Here is a 23,868-nt window from a genome sequence, read left to right as displayed (position 1 = left end):
AGTGAAGTGATGGAGAGAGAAGCCTAACTGGAATGGGTTGAAGACCAAATAGAAGGAGAAGAAGTGAAACCAGCCTACAGATGACTCTTTCAAGAAGTTTTCTATAAAGGAGCAGTGGAGGTGAAGGAAAGAAAATCTAGATAAGTACTGGAACATGTATATGGTCATGATAAGAAATGAATAAAAAAGAGAAGATACAGGAAACCAAGTGGTTTATCTCAAAAGTAAAGTTTTTTAGAAAGTAAGGAGGGATGGGATCAAGAAACCATCAGGAACAGCGTCCTTGGAAAGTTGCAAGGAGCCATTCACCAATTATAACAATAGGCAAAGCAGACAAAATATATATAGATCCCTGTAGGGTGTTAGATCTAATTGAGACAAGAAAAGAAAATTCTATCTGATTGCTTTTATCTTCTCTGTGAAATGTGAGAGGAGGTTATGATTGCAGAGTAAGGGAAGGAACAAAATATTTGAGTGAAGAAGAAAGAATTGAAGCAGTAATTTGGAAAGTGGATATGGCTGGGCAGTAGAGTTGGCCTGTAGTATGAGTGCTGATTTGAGAACAGCAGTCATGACTTCAAAATAAGACTGGTTTTTCTACAGCATCTGTTTGGTTGCAGGCATGGAGTTGGCAAACCTTTGGATCAAGCAGGGTTGGCATCACTACCTCTGTGAGCTATGCTTTAATCTTGTTCACTGGTGTAGCTGAATGGTTAAGAGCACAGACTTTGGACCCAGACTGCCTGAGTCCAGATCCTGGTTTCACCTCTCATTAGTTACATGACCTTGGATAAGTTACATAACATCTACATGCCTTGGTTTCTTCATATGTAAAATGCAATAATAATAGCACTTATTTTGTACATTGGTTAAGTAAATTACTTAGGATAGTACCTGGTACAGAATAAGCAGGTTATCATATTTAGCAAATACATACACAGGATACTCAGCTAAATTTAAATTTCAGATAAACCAAAAATAATTTTTTAGTGTAAATATGTCCCTTATAATATTTATTTGGCAAACCTAAATGCAAGCACTAAATATACTTGTTAAACAATGAATAATTTTTGCATCTGTTTCCAGGACACTGAAAATCTATTCCATTGCATTACAGTTAATTGTTTCTGTGCCTCCTTCCCTTATTAGAAAACTTCCTGAAGGCAGAAACCATGTCTTATTTAACCCTTCATCCCTTGAACTCCACACAATAGTTGTCATTAATAATTGTTTCATAAAACACAGAAGACAAATAGAAAGGGTACAGGAACTAATAAATGGAGTCCTACGGTGCCTCCAACACTGTATTCCATCCTTCTTTCTGCTTGCCTCCTTAGAAGTTGCTAAAAGATACATTTCTAGGAAAAGTTGAAGAGGGGAAGAGTCAACCCTCATCACTCCTTACAGCAACAGTCCTTGGTTAGTCATTGTCCTGGCCTCGCCAAAAACCTGGGACCAGTTATGCATTAGTAATGATCTTCCACATATACATCTATGAGAAATTGTGGGGTTTTTTGTGGATGGAACTGAAAATTGTGACAAATTTATAACAAAGGAAACCTTGCTTTGCAATAGATTGATAAAATGTTTCATGATAAGAGCAGAAAGTATATAACTGAATGATGTATTCATACAACATTGTGACGTCCCTGGTACTTGTATTTCTAATTTCCATTTTCCCTTCTTCCTTCAGGTTCAGGGTGGCAATGAGATCATCTAAGAACACTTACCTTCCTAGACTTCCATATGGCCACACAGCACAGTTGCAGATTGAGATGTAAGCAAAAGTCTACTGGATAACACTGTCACAAAAGCTATTATTTTCAAAATTAAAAAACAATCTCAGCTGGAAAACCCCTTCACCTTTTGCCCTTCTACACTTGATCCTTCTCCCCATTGACCTGGCTGGAACATTTATGATTGTCAAAATAATAATAGCACAAGTAGACATATAGAAGAGATGTTAAGATAACATAAAAACAACTGTAATTCACATCCATTCATCAAAATTCACAGCATCAATAATAGTTAATAAATAAAGTCTTAACATCAGGGTTAGAAAAAATGTGGAGACAAATGATGACTATAAACTATATTGGAATAGGGCTGAGGTAAAATGATTGCATTATTACTTACCAAAGAAACCCAGAACTTCCCTGGCTCAGAGTAAAACCCACAGAGGATGGGAGAGGGGGTTGGTGGAATAAAGATTGCCGGCAATGGCTCCTCCTCCTCTTCCTCCGCTGCCGCCTCCTCCTCCTGGAATTCTTTTTCTCCGTCTTCTCCCATCTCTTCTGCTGCCTTCCTCCTCCTTTCCTCCCTTTCCTTCTCCTTTAACTTCTTTTGTTGCTCTCTCTTTTCAATTTCTATTAATCTCTTTTAAAAGAGACATTAAGTAGATATAAAAACAACCGTAACATTCATTCCTTTACACTATTGAGGATGACAAAGAAAGTCGAAGGAAAATAGAGTTCTAGAAAACTCACAGCTCTGATGTAACAAATAATAACATTTGGAAATAATTATTACTGTGAGGACATATGTTATCATCAAAACTTGCAAATCATCAGAATGACTGTCATTTTGGTTTTACCCCCATCGATGCTTGTTTTATAGAAATTATTTGGTCACTGTTTCCTAAATAGAGAAGATAAATAATACAGTTTCTCTCAGAGCCTATCACTGTCAACCCAGGAGTTAGGTGGATTGAAATAGTCCATGAGTAAAGTTTTTTCCAACTTTAGTAACATTGTGATTTAGGCCCCACCATGTATCAACCGTCTGCTTCAAAAGCCCCTGACACTGATACTCATGCTGCCCATCTTTCGCCTCTTCATTCTGTTTACACCTCAGAATTCTCTCTCTAATTTATATGATCTCATCACATCAATCCCCTCCTCCAAAACTGCCAATGGATCCCAATGGTCTAAACTGAAATGTCTTGGCTGGCATTTAAGGGGGCCCATGCCCTGGTCACATACTCTAGCTACGCCCCTCCACAAATTGCATCCCTCTGTTTCACCAGTTCAATCTTCATTTCCTGAAAACACTGAAACTCTCACAACCCTGCCTTCCCTCAGGATGTTCTCCCAGCCTTTGTTGCCATCCTCCCCATTTTCACCCTCTCAAAATTCCTCCTGTTCTTTAAGTCCTAAATGTAACTTCCATGCAGCCATCTTTGGCCTCCTCCCACCCCTCCATCAGTCATCTGGCCTTTCCTCTGCATGCCCCTAAAATTCCTTATTTTGCACTTTAATTTCAGTATCCATTCACTATTGCTTTCTAACAGTTAGCTGCTTTCCTACCAGATTATAAACTCCTTAAGGTCTATGTTTTATTCTTCCTTGTATTCCCCAGCATTTGACACAGGATATTTTATATTCTAAAAAAAGAAAAATACTAGAAGATAATGCTTCAAGAATATTCCATACCAGAATGTTAGATTTGATACTTGAGAAATGGAAACATTTTATGCACATGTCTTTGATTTCATAGGAGACTACTTTGTCATCATCCTCTTCCTTTATAGTGGGAAGTGGAGCTTCAAGAATATAGCCATTCTCACAGATAATAAGTAAAGTGCTTTCAGGCTAAAAAACAAGAAAGATCAAACATATCACTTACATTTAGGCAAATTTTTAGAAGCATAGCTCAAAAAGATTATAAACCAGAAAAAATATTATTACTATGTATATTAACCATGTTTAAAAGATACTTAATTCCTCACTGCAGCTATTGGTAGTAAGTCAAGCTTAGTACTAATTATTATTATAATATAATTACTAATTAATAAGGTAATTGTTAAAATTAGATTTGGTTCCTTTATAGATGCCATAACATATTTTCTGAGCCAAATATGTGGTTGTGAAATCTGTTAGCCTAAAAGGCTGAATACTAAAATTAGGACTGCCAAGAAAAATCTGCAGTATTTGGATGGCATAGTCAGTCTCAGCCTCCTTTCATAGGTCATTCTCTATCTGTCTGAGTTTGTTAAATGTGAATGTTCCTAAGGTTTTTTTCCTCTTCCTTCTTTTTTCTCTCTATAAGCAAGCATTCCCTGGGAAATCTTACAGCCTTCATTACCACTCACATGCAATTAGACTCCAAATTAATCTTTCCAGCCCAGACGTCACTCTTGGTTCCAAAATCAAGTAGTTAACCATGAATAGGAAATCCCCATCTTGATATTTCACAGACACATTATTTGAAATGTTTATATTTTAGTGATTTCATTCTACAATTATTTGTTATGTGCCTACTATGTAACCAGCATTTTGTTAAGTGCTAGGGATAAAATGATAATAAGAAAACCAGGTACAGTCTCTGCCATTATGGAGCTTGCCTCCAATGGGAGAGCCTGTCATTTAACAAATCACATAAATACATATAAATTATAAGTGGCAAAGTGCTGGAGAGGTGCCACAAGAACAAGTAGGTTGTGCAATGCTTTTGAGAAGGTGGTATCTGAGATTCAAGGTGAAGGATGAATAAATTATAATTATATGATGAATTAGAGGAGGGTATGAAGGAGCATACTATATTAAGTAAACACCATGTGCAAAGGTCCTGTGGCACATTTGGGCTTATAAGAGAATTGTGGGCTTGGACGGCATCACCTAGGGCAAGAGAACAGAATAAGAAATGAGATTCGGAGAGCCTTAGGAAAACTTAACACTCAATGGCTGGGTGAAGGAGACTGAGGAGGACTGACAAGACAGACGTGGGAGAGAGAACCAGCAAAGCATAGTATCAGAAAAGTCAAAGGGAGATGGTATTTCAAGTAAGGAAACGTCAACAGGGTCAAATGATGCTAAGAGGTCAAGAAAGATAAGATCTAAATACTAAATAGACATCATTGGTGCTTTTAGAAGAGCTGATTTGGTAGAAAAATGAGACTAAAATGCAGGCAAGAGCACATAAAGGAGAGAGTGATATGCAAGGACATGGAGTCTGTGGGAATAGTCAGTGCTCTTGAGAAAGTCAGCTTCTAACAGAGATGGGGCAATAGCTAGAGGCTGATCTAAGATCAAGGAATTTATCCTTTGTAAGTGGAAGAGACAAAAACATTTTTTTTTTTTTTTTTGAGACAGAGTCTCACTTTGTTGCCCGGGCCAGAGTGAGTGCCGTGGCGTCAACCTAGCTCACAGCAACCTCAAACTCCTGGGCTTAAGCAATCCTACTGCCTCAGCCTCCCGAGTAGCTGGGACTACAGACATGCGCCACCATGCCCGGCTAATTTTTTCTCTATATATATTTTTAGTTGTCCACATAATTTATTTCTATTTTTTAGTAGAGACGGAGTCTCGCTCAGGCTGGTCTCGAACTCCTGACCTCAAGTGATCCACCCGCCTCAGCCTCCCAGAGGGCTAGGATTACAGGCGTGAGCCACCATGCCCGGCCAACAAAAACATATTTAAATACTGAAGGAAACAATCCAGTAAACAGGTGAGGTTAATTTTATGTGACAACAAAAAGAAATAATGTGACATATTGAACAAAGTGGGAGGGAGTAGAAACAAAAGGACAAGAGGCAGAACTGGCCGTAAACAGGAAAGGAGACAGCTTCTCTATTGTAAAAGAGGGAGGAGGAGCAGGAGCATACAGAGATAAACGGGATTTTCTGTTTGGTAGTGGGAAGTGAAGGAGCTCCTGCCTGAGGGCTTCTAGATCTTCAGTGATTTATGTGATGCTGAGAGTGAGAGTGGGAGTGGGGGGCTTGAAGCTTTGAGGAGAGGAGAAGTTTTAAAATGGTCATTGTGTGTGAAGGAGGGAGTCAGTGAGGGTAATGTGATAGGATTTTTGAAGCATCTCACAGATTGTGTCGAGGCCATTTTAATCACTAAATTATGGAGGAGCTAATCTTCTTTGACATATAACTATCTCCAGCAGTCCTTGGCTGATCATTGTAGACAAATATAAATTAGTTGGGGGTATTCAGGGATGGATTTTTGCTAGATGTATATGATGAAAAGAGAGAGACAAGGGAGATCAGGACACTGGAAGAATGCTATTGATCCTTGTTTGTCCTAGTCAGTTCAGGCTGCTATAACAGAATATCATAAACTGGTTGACTTAAATAACAGAAATTCATTTCTCACAGTTCTGGAGGTTGGGAAGTCCCAGATCAAGGCACTGGCAGATCCAGTGTTGGTCAGGACACACTTCCTGGTTTGTAGATGTTGGTCTTCTTGGTGCCTTCTCACATGGCAGAGAGAACAAGCTCTGATCTCTTCATCCCCTTATAAAAGCACTAATCCCATTCATAAGGGCTCTACCATCATGACCTAATTACCTCTCAAAGGCCCCACCTCCAAATTCCTCACCTCCAAATACCCCCTCACATTGGGGATTTAGGCTTCAACATATTAACTGGAGGAGCAGGGGCATAAACATTCAATCCATAGCATTACTGAAATGAAGAATCATAAAATTTAAAGTGGATATGGAAGGAAGTTAAGAAAACAGCAAACTAAAGGGTTAGAGAAAGCAAATGGTGAAGGAAATAGAGGTCTCTGTGCCATCACAGAACTACTGGACATGGAATAGCCAAAGGAATAGTCAGGAAGGGAGAAAGGTTGAAGTCAGAGGACAGGTTACTTGAATAGCTGACTTTTAAGCTTGAGTTCTTATAAGTTTTTGATGGGCTGAATTATGACCCCACCCCAGTCATGTCAAAGTTCCAACCCCCAGTACTTCAGAATGTGACCGCATTTGGGGAAAGGGCCTTTAAAGAGATAATTAAGTTAAAATGGAGTTGTTTGGGGAGGCCCTTAATCCAATGTGACTGGTGTCCTTATAAAAAGAGATTACGACACAGACAACACACACATACGAATGACCATGTGAGGACACAGTGAGAAACAGCTATCTCAAGATAAGCAGAGAGGTCGCAAAAGAAACTAACCCTGCCAACACCTTGATCTTGGGCTTCTAGCCCCCAGATTGTGAAAAAACAAATTTCTGTTGTTTAAATCACTCACTGTGGTATTTTGTTATGGCAGTTGTAGCAAATGTAAACACAGTAACATTTGTCCGGTGAGTGGCTGTGAAAATGTGTGGGTGAGCTGTAAAGATCAGGGGAGATGAGGGAGTCAAGAAGTTCAGAGCCTGATGCCATTTGATTAATTATCCATGTGGTGTTAGCATCATTCAGAATAACTGTTGCTCTTTGAATGAAGACAAAGATAACCAATTATCAAAATTTTAATAAAGAAAGGGATCAACCAGTCCACCAGGTGGTCAGAAGATGACAATATAAAGAGAAAAGGTGATATAGCTAGCTGAATGACAAGGGCTTCAGAGGAACAGGATTTTTATTTTAGTTTTATGGTTTTATTTCTTTTTTTAAGATTTTATTTTATTGTGGTAAGAACATTAACATGCGATCTATCCTGTAGAACATTCCACTTGAGAAGAATGTATACTCTGCTGCTGTTGGTGGACTGTTCTGAATACATCTGTTAGGTCCATTGGTCTGTAGTGTTGTTCAAGCCGTCCGTTTCTTTACTGGTCTTCTGCCTATATGTTTTATCCATTATTGAAAGTGAGGTGTTGAAGTCTCCTACTATTCCTGTATTACTATTTTTCCCTTCACTTCTCTCAAGGTTTGCTTTATATATTTAGGTGCTCTAATGGGTAAATATGTATTTATAATTGTATCTTAATGGTGGCTTGATTCTTTTATCATTATATAATGTCATTCTTTATATTTTATCACAGTTCTTTACTTAAAGTCTATTTTGTCTTATATAAATATAGCCACCCCTGCTCATGTTTGGTTACCATTTGCATGAAATATCTTTTTCCATCTCCTCAGTCTCAACCAAGTTGGGTCTTGTTTTTTTATTCATTCAGCCTCTCTGTGTCTTTAGATTAGAGAGTTTAATCCATTTACATTTAAAGTCATTATTGATAGGGAAGGATTTGCTATTGCCATTTTGTTCATTATTTCCTTGTAGGTCTTTTGTCTGTCTTTTCATCTCTTGCTTTCTTCTTTGTGTTTTGCCATTTTAGGCAGTGAAGATCAAGTTCAAAAGCATAATGCATGAAACATGAGGAACAAAGAGGATACTGAGGAAGCAGATTCAAGAGACATTTAAGACGCATAATCAATAGGGCCTGGTGAACCATTGAAGGATAAGGTGGTTAGAGGTAGGGAAAATACTAGAATAATTCTCAAAATTCTGGTTCTGGTGACAGGGAGAATGCAGGAGAAAGAACACATCATAGAGAAACTGTAATGAAACCCATTCAGACACCTCAAAATTATCCCCAGAAAATCAAAAAATCACTAAGTTCTGTCAATGCTGTCCTCTAAATATCTCTTCTCTGCACACTCTTTCATACTCTGGTCATATCTTACCTGGAATGCAACTGCCCAATAGATCCATCTGCCTGTGATCTGACTCCCTTGTACCTTCTCTACACTGCTCCCAAAGTGAACGTGGTAGTGACCACGGCGGCAGAATGGTTGTGTGCCCATGGTACACACTCGTATTGGAAATACCCCAGAACCAAAGGCAAAAGCTTAATGCTTTCAGACAGATATAAGGTCTGATAAGTGAGCAGGTACGGGCTAGGACTTATTGCTATTTGGACAGTTGAGGTCTGTGGCATATCACAGAGTTATATAGAGTAATTCACTTTTACATTAGTAATAATTCTCAAAAAATATTAGAAATACAAGTGTAACAGGCAGTATTGCCTGAAATGACTTTTAAATTATGCTGGGTTTTTTGGTCTTGTATGCCACTGCTATAGTTTAGATGTTTGTCCCCTCCAAATCTCATGTCGAAATTTTATCCCCAATGTGGGATAGGTGGGGCCTAATGACAGGCATGTGAGTCAAAGAGGAGGATCCCTCATGAAAAGATTAATGCCCTCTAGCAGGGATGCAGGGGTGAGTGCTCACTCTATAAGTGTCGGCAAGAGCTGGTTGTTAAAAAGAGCCTTGTACCTTTCCCCACTCTCTCTTGCTTCCTCTCTCACCATGTGATCTCTGTACCTGCCAGCTCGACTTTACTTTCTCCCATAAGTGAAAGCAGCCTGAAGCCCTAGGCAGATACAGATGCTGGTGCCATGCTGCTTTACAGCCTGCAGAACTATGAGCCAAATAAATCTCTTTTCTTTATAAATTACCTAGCCTCACGTATTCCTTTACAGCACATATATGAATTAAGATACCTACCTTTAATTTTTTAAACTTATTTTGAAATAATTATAGATTGACAGGAAGTTGAAAAGGTAGCACAGAGAGGTATCACATGCCCTTCACCCCGTCTCTACCATTGGTTACATCTTATGTGACTATACTGAAACCAGGAAGTTGACATGAGTATAGACTGTGTGCATAGTACTATACCATTTTTTCACATGTGTAGATTCTTGTAACCATAATGGCAATGGAGATTAAGAAACTACCTCATTGCCACAAAGATCTCCTTCAAGCTACCTCTTTTGTAGTCACACTAACTCCCCTCTCACCCACCATTCCTAACCCTTGGCAAATGCTGGTTTGTTTTTTGACTTTGTGTGTAGGGAAATGACTGAAGGATGCATATAATATTATATTTTGTGACGTGAACATTCATGCTTTCTCACAGAGCTTCTTTTGCAGCTATCATTCCCTTCACCTAGCCACCTGCACCTACCTCCTGTCCACCTGCCTACATCCTACCAATTCTTCAAAATTAGGGTACAATAATACAAAATAATAACTTATTTTAACTTCTTCCTTTCTTGATAATTCCCTGCTCTAAATTCACAATATATATTGTCTGTACCACTGATATTTTAGTCACCAACTCCCTTGTGAAACTTTTTATTGTTCAGTCATAAGAGTTATTTAACTTTTTTAATCTACGTATTTTTTTCTCCTTGAGAACAGAAACTGTTTTGTACTGTTTATTGAATCCACCACAGTGGCTTTGAAGACAATGAGTATTTGTTGATTAATTTTAAAAAGCATTTTTTTCTAGGCAATATTAATATATTTTTATAGCCCTTTCTTTAGAAGAGCTTAAAGGAGAATACAAATGTTACCTCAATCATACTGATGGCACGTCCATGCAGGTCATCAGAATTATGACCCTGGCACCTTGGTTTAGACAGTTAATCAGTATTCATGTGACTGAATTATCCTGTGCTCACAGTTAGTAAAATTAGAGATATCAAGTGAAATTAATAATACTGAATTATTAATCATTAGGAAAGAAGCAATGAAAGATTAGGAGAGAAAATAGAGGTGGACTGGGGGCAGAGGAGAAGTAGAGATAAAGATGAGGAAAGGTTCTCTCAGACCTTGGTATTGAGCTTCTGACTCTCAGAGAGACTGACTGATTCAGGTCAAAGCATTTTGACACGCTGTGTTTCTGGCCAAAAATTACCATGGTTGAAGCAAACCCTGATATATAAACCTGCATTTTGAGAGGTGATCATTGCCAACCAATTAAAGCATGGAAGAGAAAGGAGGTGGTGAGGAGAGTGTGGGGCTCCTAAGTGATGCTCAACTAACCAAGCCAAGTACCAGCCAGCTGAGCTTTCTGTTGCTGCATCCCTGGCCCCTACTGCAGGGCCCAGGAGTGGGGCTGATAATTCCACCTGCTAGTGTCCATCTACTAGATTACTTCACTACATAGTAATTGAGATTTAAGCATGAAGACAATTAATAATGACTTACATGAGAGATTCCAGACCACGTTAACTGGCGAACGGGTCCAGGAGTATTAATATAACCAATTGGCTTATAGTTCCTTTCCACTTCAAAGAAGAATACAGTGTGATCCTTACTCTAAGAAAAAAGATACACACACACACACACACCCCAAAAGTATGTTATTGTGAAATCTAGTCCACAGATCACAAAAAAAAGCATTTAATAGCATTCCGTATATCCACTGTATACTTATATCTACAATGGTCATATACCTCAGGTTATCCTGGGAGAATTCTTATTTCAAATTTTTGCTTAATTTTCCATGAGAACATTTGACAAACCATGTGTTCCATTATGCAGTTCTGAAAATGTGATCACGATACTTGTATATAATATTAATTCACAAAAATTCTACCATGCATATGCTCACCTATTAATGCATAAAGAATTTACACAGTTATTCTCATTTATGGCAGTTCTACATAAGAACTTAACCATGCTCAGTAAAATACTAATTATAAATAATACATCTAGCATGATCCCCTGTGAAAATTCTCTATTCATTTATAATAAGCATTAGAACTCAATCTGTAAGAATATTTTTAAATATTATACACAGACCACACTGAAAGAATATGAATACAAAGAAAACAAAATATAAATATATTCTTAGAAAATGCATTTCAGTTAGTAAGGCGTAGGCAGATTTATAAGACAAGGTTAATTATGAAATTTCAAGAGGAAAAGAAAGGAAATCTACTGCTTACCCCTGTGGCTAGAATTTCCCCATCATGTTCATAAGCTAAAGCAGTGACAGAAGCAGTATGGGGTTTGAAAACATGTTTCAAGCGAAGATCCGCATCCAAAATTTTCTTCCGTCCTGCAAAAATCGTGAGCCCTTTTGGGTCATAAATTTCAAGAATTCGAACAACTCCATCTTCAAATCCTACACTAATTTGTGCTCCATTGTAGCTTACCTTGGAAAAAATTAAATGTAAAAGACCTGAAATTAATTGATTAAGAAAGTTTTACTATATAACAGATAACCATATTTTAGTTAGACTTAGGGTAATTTAACATTGGCTGCCTGTTGGCAATTCTTTATGCCACTTTCTTGTAACCTCTATCTATTCTAGGAGAGTTGTCTTTTTTTTATCACTAATGACCACAAGAAGAGTAAACAATGCAATCCAAACACTCAATGAGCAAACACTAGCAGAGTATCTGCCTATCCTCTACTAGGCACCTATCACCAGCAACTCAGTGGTGAACATAAACAGACTCAGTGCTTGGTTTCACAGAGTTTGTGGTCTACTGGAAGTGACAGACTTTAATCAACACACAAATGAGTGTAAAATTATGAACTGAAATAAATACTAAAGGAAAGAAACACATTCTCTGAGAGCATATAACATAGAAAGTTGGCTGAGACTGAGGGCTTCCCTAAAGAAGAGATGGGGGAGCTGATATACAAAGGATGCTCAGGAATTCCCTAGCATAGGAAGATAGAACAAGCACTCCTGGGAGAGGATATGGCTTATGCAAAGGTCCTGTGGCAGGAAAGAACATATCTTAAGACAAAGTTATAGTCTAACTAGAGAAGACTAGTGTGAGGGGGCAAAAGAAGAGGCTGGAAAGGAAAAGAGGCAAGCACTAGATCATAAAATGGTTTACAGGGCACATTAAGGATATTCTGTATCCCAAGAGAAGTGGGAAACCATCAAAGCGTTTTTAGTTGGGCGTTGCAGGGGCTAGGGTTGACATGGTCAGATTTTCTATTTCAAAAATGTTATCCTAGCTGCAGTAGGGAAAACAGATCTGAGATGGTCTAGATAGGATGCAGAGAGACCTTCTGGAAGCTCTTTTAAGAGATGGCTGCCACACTTTAGGAGAACTATTGTGGTCACTTGGTCTGAGGTAATGCAGTGGAGATGATGGATATGGACATATTTTAGGGAGAGGTATAATGGCCCTCTTTGATGACAACTGGATATGAGGGATGAGGCAGAGGGAGGTATCAAGGATGACTCATAATGGCATTTACTGAGACAGAAAACACTGGAAGAGAGTCAGGTGTGTGTAGTTTGTTGTTGCTACTGTTGATTTAGAGAGTTAGGTTGAGTTTGAAGTCCCCTTGAGATCTCAAAATGGAGATGACATATAGTCTACAGCTTAGTGGAGAAGTCTAGGCTGGAGATACAAATGTAGTAATGCTTGAATGTACTGACTACTGTCTTGGAAGGCATTCAGGAGAAGGGCACGAGCTTGGGCATCCTTCAGAGCAGAGTGATCATCCCTGAGGCCAGGCAGTTAAGAGAATCTTGGAAATAAGAAAACTGTACTCCATTCAACTCTAGGTGAATGTTGTTTATTCAACAAATATTTACTAAGTGTCTAAATGTACCAGTAACTACGGAGGTACTGGAGGTGCAAAGAAGAACAAGGTATGGTTGTCACCATGAAAAACATACAGTCTAGTGACAAAGATAGGCAATAAAGCAAATAATCTTAATATGCCCTGATAAGTGTCATACGAGATACATATACAGCCCTCGGGAAAAATCACAAAGAAAGGGGAACTTAACTCTACTTGCAGGTGAGTTCACAGAAGGCTATGTGGGGACGATGTTTGACCTGAGCTGAGTCATAAAGACTAACATAGAGTCTTCTGGAAAGGCAAGGAAGTATGGAGAAGGGACATTTCAACTTTAGCATAATATCCATATGATCATTACTTAGACACAGGCTTGAAAAGGAAACATTCCATTAACATCACAAAACCATCTGAATAAATGATTCAATTACATACACTATATTTTAATGACTTCAGTTAAGAGTGTAAATAGATAAGGATAAAGAGTGAGCCAGGTCTACCTGTTCAAATGCTCCATCATTTCTACTTATTCTAGCCTCAACATGGGGCTGGCTTTTTTCCCTGGCCTAAGTTCTCCTTCTGGTCTTGATGCCATCATGAAATTTCCCTTTATTCCAGTTATATCTACATCTGATTTTGGCCTGGAATATTTTCTCTTTGATTTCAACTCAAAACAGTAAAGATTACACACTCCCCAAAATACTCCCATGGCATTTTAAAAACCTGGTTTCAAATTCTTTGATATGCCTCCTGTGGTGAGATGAAGTTTAATACCTTCCCTCTGCAATCTGGGTGGGGCTTGTGACTGTGCGACTGCTTCACCCAATTGAGTATGGCAGAAGTGATATTCTGTCTTCTGAGGGTAGGCCATGAAAGGCCATCAGCCTCTGCCTTGCTTGTTGGAACACTAGATCTTGGAGCCCTGAGCCACCAGGTAAGAAGTGTGTGAGTCCTGAGGCTGCCATGCTGTGTTGAAGCCCAAGCCACATGGAGAGGCCATTAGGTAAACACTCCTGTTGACAGTCCTAGCTTAGCCTAGACTTCAAGTCATCCAATCCAGGTGCTAGCCTTGTGATCAACAAGCCTATGGATATTCCAGGCCCCAACCATTCAAGTCTTCCCAGCTGAGACCTCAGATACTCTGAAGCAGAGACAGTCCATCCTACTGTCACCTGAATTCCCAATCCAAAGAGTATGTGAACAAAATAAAATGATTGAAGATGGCAGACAAGAAAAACTGCCAGCCAGAGTGTCTCTGCACGAAAGATAGATTTTTGATTAAAGTGAAAAAAACAAACAGGCAGACAAACATAGATTGCATACGGGTTGGAAGGAAGGGTGCCTGAAACTACAGGAGACTCCACAGGATGAAGCTGTGGAGCGGAACTGGAAGGAGAAAGGCATCGGCAGGGTCTAAACCCTGAGAGGCTTGGAGACCAGTGACAAGGTTAGGTGGAGCAGTTAAATTTCCCCTCCCTTGCATCTCGGACTGCTGGTGGGCTCCTGAGCTGCTGCAGAGAGCTGCTAACACCAGCCCAGAGACTGCTGCCACCAGTGAGCAATGAGCCTCTTGCAGACAGGGCACCAGGCTCCCAGCTCCCTGGGGACACCTCCTGCCCCACACACCCAAGCCGATCAGCAAGTGTCATATTGCTTCATTCTCCCCTTCCCCTCCCCTACCCAGAGCTGCTGAGAGAGAGGCATCTGCAGGGAACGGGACCTTCCCTTTTGGGACCCTGCAGCGGACTGATGGGTACTTGGACTGTGTACTCCCTACCTTCCAGCCCTCCCAGGTGCTGCTTGCCTGGTGACTCCAGCAGAGCGGGGCAAACCCCGAGACAGAGAGACATGGATTCAGCTTGGGCACCCCGTGAGTCACTGAAGACCAGCACTCTTCTCCCTGGTAGGGTCAGGGACTGATCTCCGGGACCCAGGGGACTGGCCTGCAGACCGGATCCCGTACACCCAGGTCTTGATCGCATTGCCTGGGGGCACAGAAGGGATACTTGTGAACTAGTCTACTGAGATATGTGTGCCTTCAGGGACAGATCAGAGTGGCTGCTAGCTGCAGCATCCTTGAAGGATAATCCTCCTCCCATGGGAGGGCCATACTCCTAGCTCAGGCTGTGATTCTGGGCAGGGAACCTCCCGGCTTTTATCACAATCAGGGGAGATCTGCTGACTTGAGGTCCTGCCTGCTGTCACAGGCCTGGGAGAAACCGCAGAACAAGGGAGGGTGGACAGGACCGAGGCCTGCTCCAGACTGTATGTCTCAGACAGCCCCACCCTCATATGCAGACTTTTTAGTAGTTTTTAGTAGTTTTGCCCAGAAGCAGAGAACAGACCTTTGACCCATGCTAATAGCATTTGTGGAGCTTGAGGGCAGGCTCACTCAACCCAGCCCTGCCCAGCCTCACTCCCCCACCTCCTCCTATCCCCAGTTGGAAAATAAGGACACACTGGAAGTCCCAGGGCCACCTGAGTCACTAGAGTGCCTCTCCAAAGGAAGGAGAGCTGGTTACAGGACCCAAAAAACAACACTGAAGCTTGTTCCTCCCAGCAAGCACCACCTACTGACAGGGAGATCAATTTGCACACACAGTTACTGCACTTACTGACTCATCACACAGGGTGTGGTCGAATCTCACCCACAAACATGACCTACTGGCTCAGAGACTAAACTGGGCATGTCATTATCTAAACAAAAATTTAAAGGTAAGAAGCAACAGCTACTCCAGATAGGAAGGAATCAGTGAAAGAACTCTGGAAGTATGAAGAATCAAACTGAAAGCAAAGGGGAACACCAGCTCTCTAGCAATGGATATAAACCAAACTGAGAACACTAAAATGACAGAAGAAGAATTTTGAACATGGGTTGTAAGAAAACTCAATGATATGCAAGAAAAAATGGATACCCAACACAAAGAAACCACACACACACACAAAATTCAGGAGTTGGAAGAAAAATCGACTAAAGAAATTGAAATATTAAAGAAAAATCAAACAGCACTTCTGGAAGTGAAGAATTTATTCAAGGAATTACAAAACACAGTGGAAAGCCTCGAGAATGGAGTAGATCAAATGAAGAAAGAATCTCAGGGATTGAAGATAACACCTTTCAATTAAATAAGTCAGTCACAGAGATAGGGCATAGAAATAAGAGAAAAGAGCAAAGCCTACAAAAAATGTTGGATTATGTGAAGAGGCCTAACACGAGAATCATAGGCATCCCTGAGGGTGAAGAAGAAAATAAACAAGGGTTCAATAAACTATTTGGGGATATAGTGGAGGAAAATTTCCCAGGCCTTGCTAAAAATCTAGATATCCAGGTACAAGAGGCTCAAAGGACTCCTGGGAAATTCATTGCAAACAGAAAGGGACCATGTCACATAGTTTTCAGATTGGCCAAAATAAACATGAAAGAGGCCCTCCTATGAGCTGCAAGGCAAAAGAAGCAGGTAAACTACAAAGGAAAACGCATCAGACTAATTGCACACTTGTCAACTGAAACCTTACAAGCCAGAAGAGACTGGGGCCCCATTCTCACTCTTCTCAAATAGAATAATGCCCAGCCTAGAATCTTGTATCCTACAAAACTGAGTTTCTTACATGAAGGAGAAATAAAGTCCTTCTCAGACAAGCAAAGACTGAGGGAATTCATCAAGACAAGACCTGTCCTCCAGGAAGTACTCAGAACAGTGTTACACACGGATTAGCACAATAAACACTCACCAATGTAAAATCATCCAAAAGCTAAAGGTCAAAGGCTAGATACCACAATGGCTCAAAAGAGAAAACAAAGCAACAAAGTTCAGCTCAACAGGATGAACAGAAATCTGCCCCACTTACCAATTCTTTCAATAAATGTGGCTTGAACTGCTCACTAAAGAGATATATACTGGCTGAAGGGATAAATATACACAAGCCAAGTACCTTCTGTTTTTATGAAACACATCTAACCCATAAGGATGCATTCAACTCAAGGTAAGGGAGGGAAAACAATATTTCATACAAACAAAAGCCAAAAGAAAGCTGGTGTAGCAGCTCTGATTTCAGATAACTTAGTCTTCAAAGCAACAAAAGTAATGAAAGACAAAGATGGTCACTACATAATGGTGAAGGGAACAGTTCAACAAGAAGACATAACAATTCTATTTATGCACCTAATCTGGTGCACCCAGATTCATAAAGCAAATCCTATGTGATCTAAACAAAATGATAAACAGCAGCACCGTTATTGCCAGGGATTTCAACACCCATCTGACAGAACAGGACAGATCCTCCAAACAGAAAATAAACAAAGAAACAATGGACTTAAACACAACTGTAGAACAAATGGGCCTGACTGACATTTATAGAACATTCTACCCCAAAACCACTGAATATACATTTTTCTCATCAGCTTATGGGACATTCTCTAAGATTGACTATATCCTAGGTTACAAAGTGTGTCTCAACAAATTTTAAAAAATAGATATTATCCCATCCATCTTCTCAGATCACAGTGGAATAAAATTAGAAATCAACTCCGACAGAAACTCTCATCTCTACACAAAGTCATGGAAACTAAACAACTTTCTGCTGAATGATTATTACATTAAGGAGGAAATTAAGATGGAAATCAAAAGATTCTTTCAACTAAATGATAAAGGAGACACAAGTTATCAAAATCTATGGAATATAGCTAAAGCACTCCTGAGATGAAAATTTATATCCATAAATGCTTACATCCAAAAGACAGAAAGATCACAAATCAACAATCTAATGAATCATCTCAAAGAACCGGAAAAGGATGAGCAAACCAACCCCAATCCCAGCAGAAGAAAAGAAATAACAAAGATCATAGTGGAACTAAATGAAATCAATAATAAAAAAACTATACAGAAGATTAATAAAACAAAAGTTGGTTCTTTGAAAAAATAAACAAAATTAACACGCCTCTTGCTAGATTAATGAGAAGCAGAAAAGAAAGGATTCTAATAAGCTCCATCAGGAATGAAAAAGGAGAAATTACAACTGATACTATAGAAATACAAAATATCATTTACAAATACTATAAAAACCTCTATGCACATAAACCTGAAAATGTTGAGGAAATGGACAAATTCTTAGAAACACACAGCCTCCCTAGGCTCAATCAGGAAGAAATAGAATGCCTGAGCAGACCAATATCAAGTACCAAAATTGAAGCAGCAATAAAAAAACCTTCCTAAAAAGAAAAGTCCCAGGCCAGATAGTTTCACACCCAAATTTTACTAGACCTACAAAGAACTGCCTATCCTGCAGAAAGTATTCCACAACATCAAGAAGTAAGGAATCCTCCGCAACAGGTTTTATGAAGCCAACATCACCCTGATACCAAAACCAGGAAAGGATGCAACAAAAAAAAGAAAACTACAGACCAATATCCCTTATGAATATAGATGCAAAAATTCTCAACAAAATCCTAGCAAACCAATTCAGGTGCTTATCAAAAAAATAATCCATCATGACCAAGTGGGCTTCATCCCAGAGATGCAGGGATGGTTCAACATATACAAATCTACAAATGTAAGTCACCACATAAATAGAAGCAAAAACAAAGATCATATTATCCTGTTAATAGGCAGAGAAAAAGTATTCAATAAAATTCAGCAACCTTTTATGATAAGAACACTTAACAAAATAGGCTTAGAGAGGACTTACCTAAAGACAATACAAGCCATGTATGACAAACCCACAGCCAACATCATACTGAACAGGGAAAAATTGAAAACATTTCCACTTAGAACTGGAACCAGACAAGGTCGCCCTCTCTCATCACTTCTATTCAACATAGTGCTGGAGGTCCTACCCAGAGCAATCAGACAAGGGAAGGAAATCAAGGGCATCCAAATGGGGGCAGAAGAGGTCAAACTATCACTCTTTGCTGATGATATGAATCAGCAAACCCCACAGATTCTGCCATGAGACTACTAGAATTGATAAACAAATTCAGCAAAGTCTGGGGTTACAAAATCAATGTACAGAAATCAATACCATTCCTATACACCAACAATAGTCAAACTGAGAACCAAATCAAAGACTCAATACCCTTCACAATAGCAACAAAGAAAATAAAATACCTAGGAATATATTTAACTAAGGAGTTAAAAGATCTCTACAGGGAGGACTACAAAACACTGAGGAAGAAAATAGCAGAGGATGTAAACAGGTGGAAAACCATACCATGCTCATGGGTCGGCAGAATCAACATTGTTAAAATGTCCATACCACTCAAAGTGATCTACAGATTCAATGTAATCCTTATTAAAATACCAACATCATTTTTTGCAGATCTATAAAAACTAATTCTATGCTTTGTATGGAACCAGAGAAGACCCCATATAGCAAAATCAATCTTAAGCAAAAAGAACAAATGGGGAGGCATCAATTTACCAGACTTCAAGCTATACTACAAGGCCATAGTAACTAAAACAGCATGATACTGGCACAAGAAGAGAGACATAGACCAGTGGAACAGAACTGAGAACCCAGACATAAAACCATCCTCATATAGCCATCTAATCCTTGACAAAGCAGACAAAAACATACGCTGGGGGAAAGAATCCTTATTCAATAAATAGTGCTGGGAAAATTGGATAGCCACATGTAGAAGACTCAAACAGGATCTACATTTTCACCTCTTACAAAAATCAACTCATGGTGGCTAACAGGTGTCTTAAACCTAAGACATGAAACTATAAGAATTCTAGAAGAAAATGTTGGAAAAACTCTTATAGACATTGGTCTAGGCAAGGGATTTATGAAGAGGGCCCCAAAGGCAATCACAGCAACAATAAAAATAAATAAATGGGACCTGATCAAATTAAAAACCTTCTGCACAGCCAAGGAAACTATCACAAGAGCAAACAGACAACCTACAAAATGGGAGAAAATATTCATATGCTACACATCCAATAAAGGGCTGATAACTAGAATCTATATAGAACTCAGGAAAATCAGCAAGAAAAGAATCAAATAACCCTATCAAAAAGTGGGCAAAGGACATGAACAGAAACTTTTCAAAGGAAGATAGACTAATGGCCAAGAAACATGAAAAAATGCTCAACATCTCTAATCATTGGAGAAATGCAAATGAAAACCACAATGAGGTATCACTTAACTCCAGTGAGAATGGCCTTTATCAAAAAATCCCAAAACAATAAATGTTGGCTTGGATGCGGAGAGATAGGAACATTCATACACTGCTGGTGGGACTGCAAACTAGTACAACCTCTGTGGAAAGTAATATGGAGATACCTCAAAGAGCTACAAATAGAACTACCATTTGATCCAGTAATCTCATACTGGGTATCTACCCTAAGGAAAAAAAAGACATTCTATAAAAAAGACATCTGCACTAGAATGTTTATAGCAGCACAATTCACAATTGCAAGATGTGGAAACAACCCAAGTGCCCATCAATACATGAGTGGATTAATAAATGTGGTATATGTATACCATGGAGTTCTACTCAGCAACAAAAAACAAACAATGGTGATCTAGCACCTCTTGTATTATCCTAGATAAAGCTGGAACCCATTCTACTAATTGAGATACCACAAGAATGGAAAAACAAGCACCACATGTGCTCACCATCAAATTGTTATGAAATTATCAACACTTATGTGCACATAATAGTAGTAACATTCATTGGGTGTCGGGCAGATGGGAGGTGGGAGGAGGGGATGGGTATATATACACCTAATGGGTGCAGTGCGCACCATGTGGGGGATGGACATGCTTGAAGCTCTGACTCAGGTGGGGCAAAGGCAATATATGTAACCTAAACATTTGTACCCCTGTAATATGCTGAAATAAAAAAATAAAATAAAAATAAAATGATTGCTGTTTTATGCCACTACATTTTAGGATAGTTTATCACACAGCAATGGACAACTAGAGCAACTTCCTATCTCCACCTAATTTTTTTCTATAGCTCTTACCATTACCTAACATAACACATATTTATTTGTTTACTGCCTGTCTCTGCCTCCCTCCCACTAAAATGTAAGGCCCATGAGGGCAATCATATTCCTCTTTTTGTTCACTGCTATATTCCCAGAATCTAGAGCAAGGCCTGGCACATTGTAGGCACTCTGGAAATATTAATAGGATGAATGAAATTGGAGTCAGATAGATGGAGGATAGATATAATATATAAACTTATGTTGGGTAATTACTTTGCAACATGGAACTACTTCTAATCTGCAGGCAGCATAAAATAGAATTTTCATTAAAATCAGAACTAAGCCCATAACAATGGTCATGCTATGATTTCTATCATGTTCTCAGCAAAATAAACTAACTTAGAATTTTTATTCTTCCCTAAAATTCCAAGTCAGAAAATATATATAATATCTGAGAAATAGTGTTGCTATACCATATTTACCAATAGATTCTTCAGAAGTTCATTAAAACAACAAACATACCATTTGGGGTACCCAAGCAAGGGCAGTACCTCCTTGTTTGAATTTCATCTGAGCCAAAGGAGTTTTGCCAGCAAAATCATAAATTCGAACAGAGCCTATAGAAAGATAGTTTTAAAAGAAAAAAATTATATACATAATATTTTTTAAAATAATCTTGGCTTACTTTTTACATATTGAGTATTATAATAAGAAATTTCATAAGTAACTAAATCGGTTAATAATTCAATACCCTTTAGTCAAAAATTTCCACATATAACCTTAAACAGATAATTTGTAAACATTCACAATAAAGAAGAGAACTGATGATTAACTGGTGGATCAATTTCACCTTGCATAGTCCATATAGATTTGTCAGAAATTAAGGAAGAAAGGAGATTGAAAGAATAGGAAAAGCACAAATGACACTTGAAAAATGAACAGTATTTTCAAGAACAACTTACAGATTGTGTTCTTATTTTAATCTCTCACAATAACCATGGCTGCTGCATTTTGTGCCTCTACACTCTAAAACAACTCACCTCACTTGCATTCAAGAGGTTTCTTGTTTGGAAAAATCCTCAAATGTTTTTAAATACACATAAAAATCATACTGAAAACAAAACAAGGGCAGATATATTTTCATTGAGCTCCTACTTACAGTCCAAGGCAGTTGTGGCCATGAGATAAGTGATAGGAGAAACAGCTAAATCTTGGATAGCTCCAGAATGGAAGGAGAAGAGGCATTCTGGATCCTGGGTCTGAGAACAGACAGACAGCTTACTACATCTCAAAGACAGGGTAACAGAGAATTAAGGTCAAGTTTTTAAAAATGCAAGTAGAACCCTATAACACATGTGCAATTTTATTTGAATAAAAATATGAAAAAGCATAAAAGGTTAGAAGAGAATATGGATTTGGGTTAGAAGAACCATGGAGTCCTGGCTTTGAACTTAATGGCTATGTGACTCTGCTCAAGTCACCTCAAATCCCAGTTTCCATTTCTTCATCGGTAAAACAAGATGATGACAGCTGCCTGCCTACTAAACAGGGTAGCAGTGAGGATCACGTGAGATAATATAAATGAAAATTCCATATATTTATGAAAACTGTAAAGCACTGTATCATGTTAGGCATTGTCATTGCCACTTATCTTGTAAGTTTTACTATGAGATACACCTTTTTTAATGTAAAATTATAACAAGAGAATGAACTCTCAGGATTAGCATATGTTGAGCAATGCCCTTTTTTGACAGGAACAATGATCAAACATGAAGAAAGATAAAGTAGCCTTTAAAGAACAAAAAAGGTTTTTACTATAAAAGTAAAGAAAAAATAAGAATAACAGGTAACTTACAATATTTGAAAAACTAAGGTCAAGCTTCCATATGGCTCCATTGGCATCCTAAAAAATAAAAACCTAATAGTATTTTGTTCTATCATTTTGAACTTTCATCAAATTAAAAAAATATTCTTCCTATGATTTATTAAAGTAGGGATAAGCAGTATCAAAAGCTTACATCTATTTTAGAGTGTGATTAAAATTTAATAAAAGCAACTTCTATATACTTTAGAAGACAACCATACAGTAAGCAAAGCCATTTCATAATACTTGTAGTCAAATGGACTTTCAGCCCAGAAAATCAATTATACTACTATTTTAATTTTATGTCCAGGTAACTTTAAGGAAATAAGAGAAAAGAATGTAACATACCTGAGCCAACCAAAAGTTACTTCCAGTTTCATTCATTTTTTCCATAGAGAAGAGGTTGACATTCTTGCCTACTTGAAGTTCATTAATAGGCTCGATCTGTAACAATCCAGTCTCATCTATAACATCAGCAGTGTCTATTGTCTCGAAATCCCATATCTTGTAAAATATAGGAAAATACTTTAATCAATCAGAAGTTTCTGAATATTTATTTTCTAAGCCAGAAAAGGCCCTGATTTTTTTTAAAGTCATTTCTTCTTGTTTCACTAAAATTAACAATGAGTAGGTATAATTAGAACAGAGTATAATCTCAACCCTCGGAATTTTTTACTCTGAACCAGGGCATAATAAATTATTATAGTTTCCTTTGTATTTATAGCGATTAGTGAGAAAGTATAGCCTTGCATAAGAATTTTAATTTGCCCAAAATAAACTTTATTTCAAGATTTCTATTAGGTTTTTCTTCATACAAGGTGGCCATGTGGAGTAAACGATGCAGTTGTTCAGCAAGACAGTAGAAGGAGCCTTGTTTTCTATACACCAGTAGGCCCCTGGAAAGGGGAAATATACATTTTTGATTAATGATTCAAGCACTATCTTCATGATAAGCAGAAAGTAATAAATGCAGATAATGTCTCCATTAGAAAATGTTTCTTGTACTTAATATCAATTTGTACGTTACTAACTCAGGAAGATTGTT

General features: G+C 38.5%; 1 protein-coding gene across 5 annotated transcripts in view; it reads right to left on the bottom strand.

Moving 5' to 3' along the window:
• Window positions 1-23,868, bottom strand: part of CFAP44 (cilia and flagella associated protein 44) — a 94,551-nt gene that overhangs the window by 43,966 nt on the left and 26,717 nt on the right. For all 5 annotated transcript variants that reach the window (XM_045540270.1, XM_045540271.1, XM_045540274.1 and 2 more), the window contains 8 exons: window positions 23,172-23,327; window positions 22,815-22,862; window positions 22,119-22,218; window positions 21,482-21,576; window positions 11,422-11,631; window positions 10,679-10,789; window positions 3,432-3,590; window positions 2,137-2,376 (listed from right to left, as the gene is read on the bottom strand). In XM_045540270.1, the coding sequence (XP_045396226.1) occupies window positions 2,137-2,376; window positions 3,432-3,590; window positions 10,679-10,789; window positions 11,422-11,631; window positions 21,482-21,576; window positions 22,119-22,218; window positions 22,815-22,862; window positions 23,172-23,327 (1,119 nt within the window). The remainder of the gene's footprint in view (window positions 1-2,136; window positions 2,377-3,431; window positions 3,591-10,678; window positions 10,790-11,421; window positions 11,632-21,481; window positions 21,577-22,118; window positions 22,219-22,814; window positions 22,863-23,171; window positions 23,328-23,868) is intronic.

This window comes from Lemur catta, chromosome 1 (genome assembly GCF_020740605.2).
Source record: "Lemur catta isolate mLemCat1 chromosome 1, mLemCat1.pri, whole genome shotgun sequence".
NCBI lineage: Eukaryota > Metazoa > Chordata > Mammalia > Primates > Lemuridae > Lemur > Lemur catta.
Note: the sequence above shows the minus strand (reverse complement) of the source record. Positions and strands in the feature narration are given on the sequence as shown.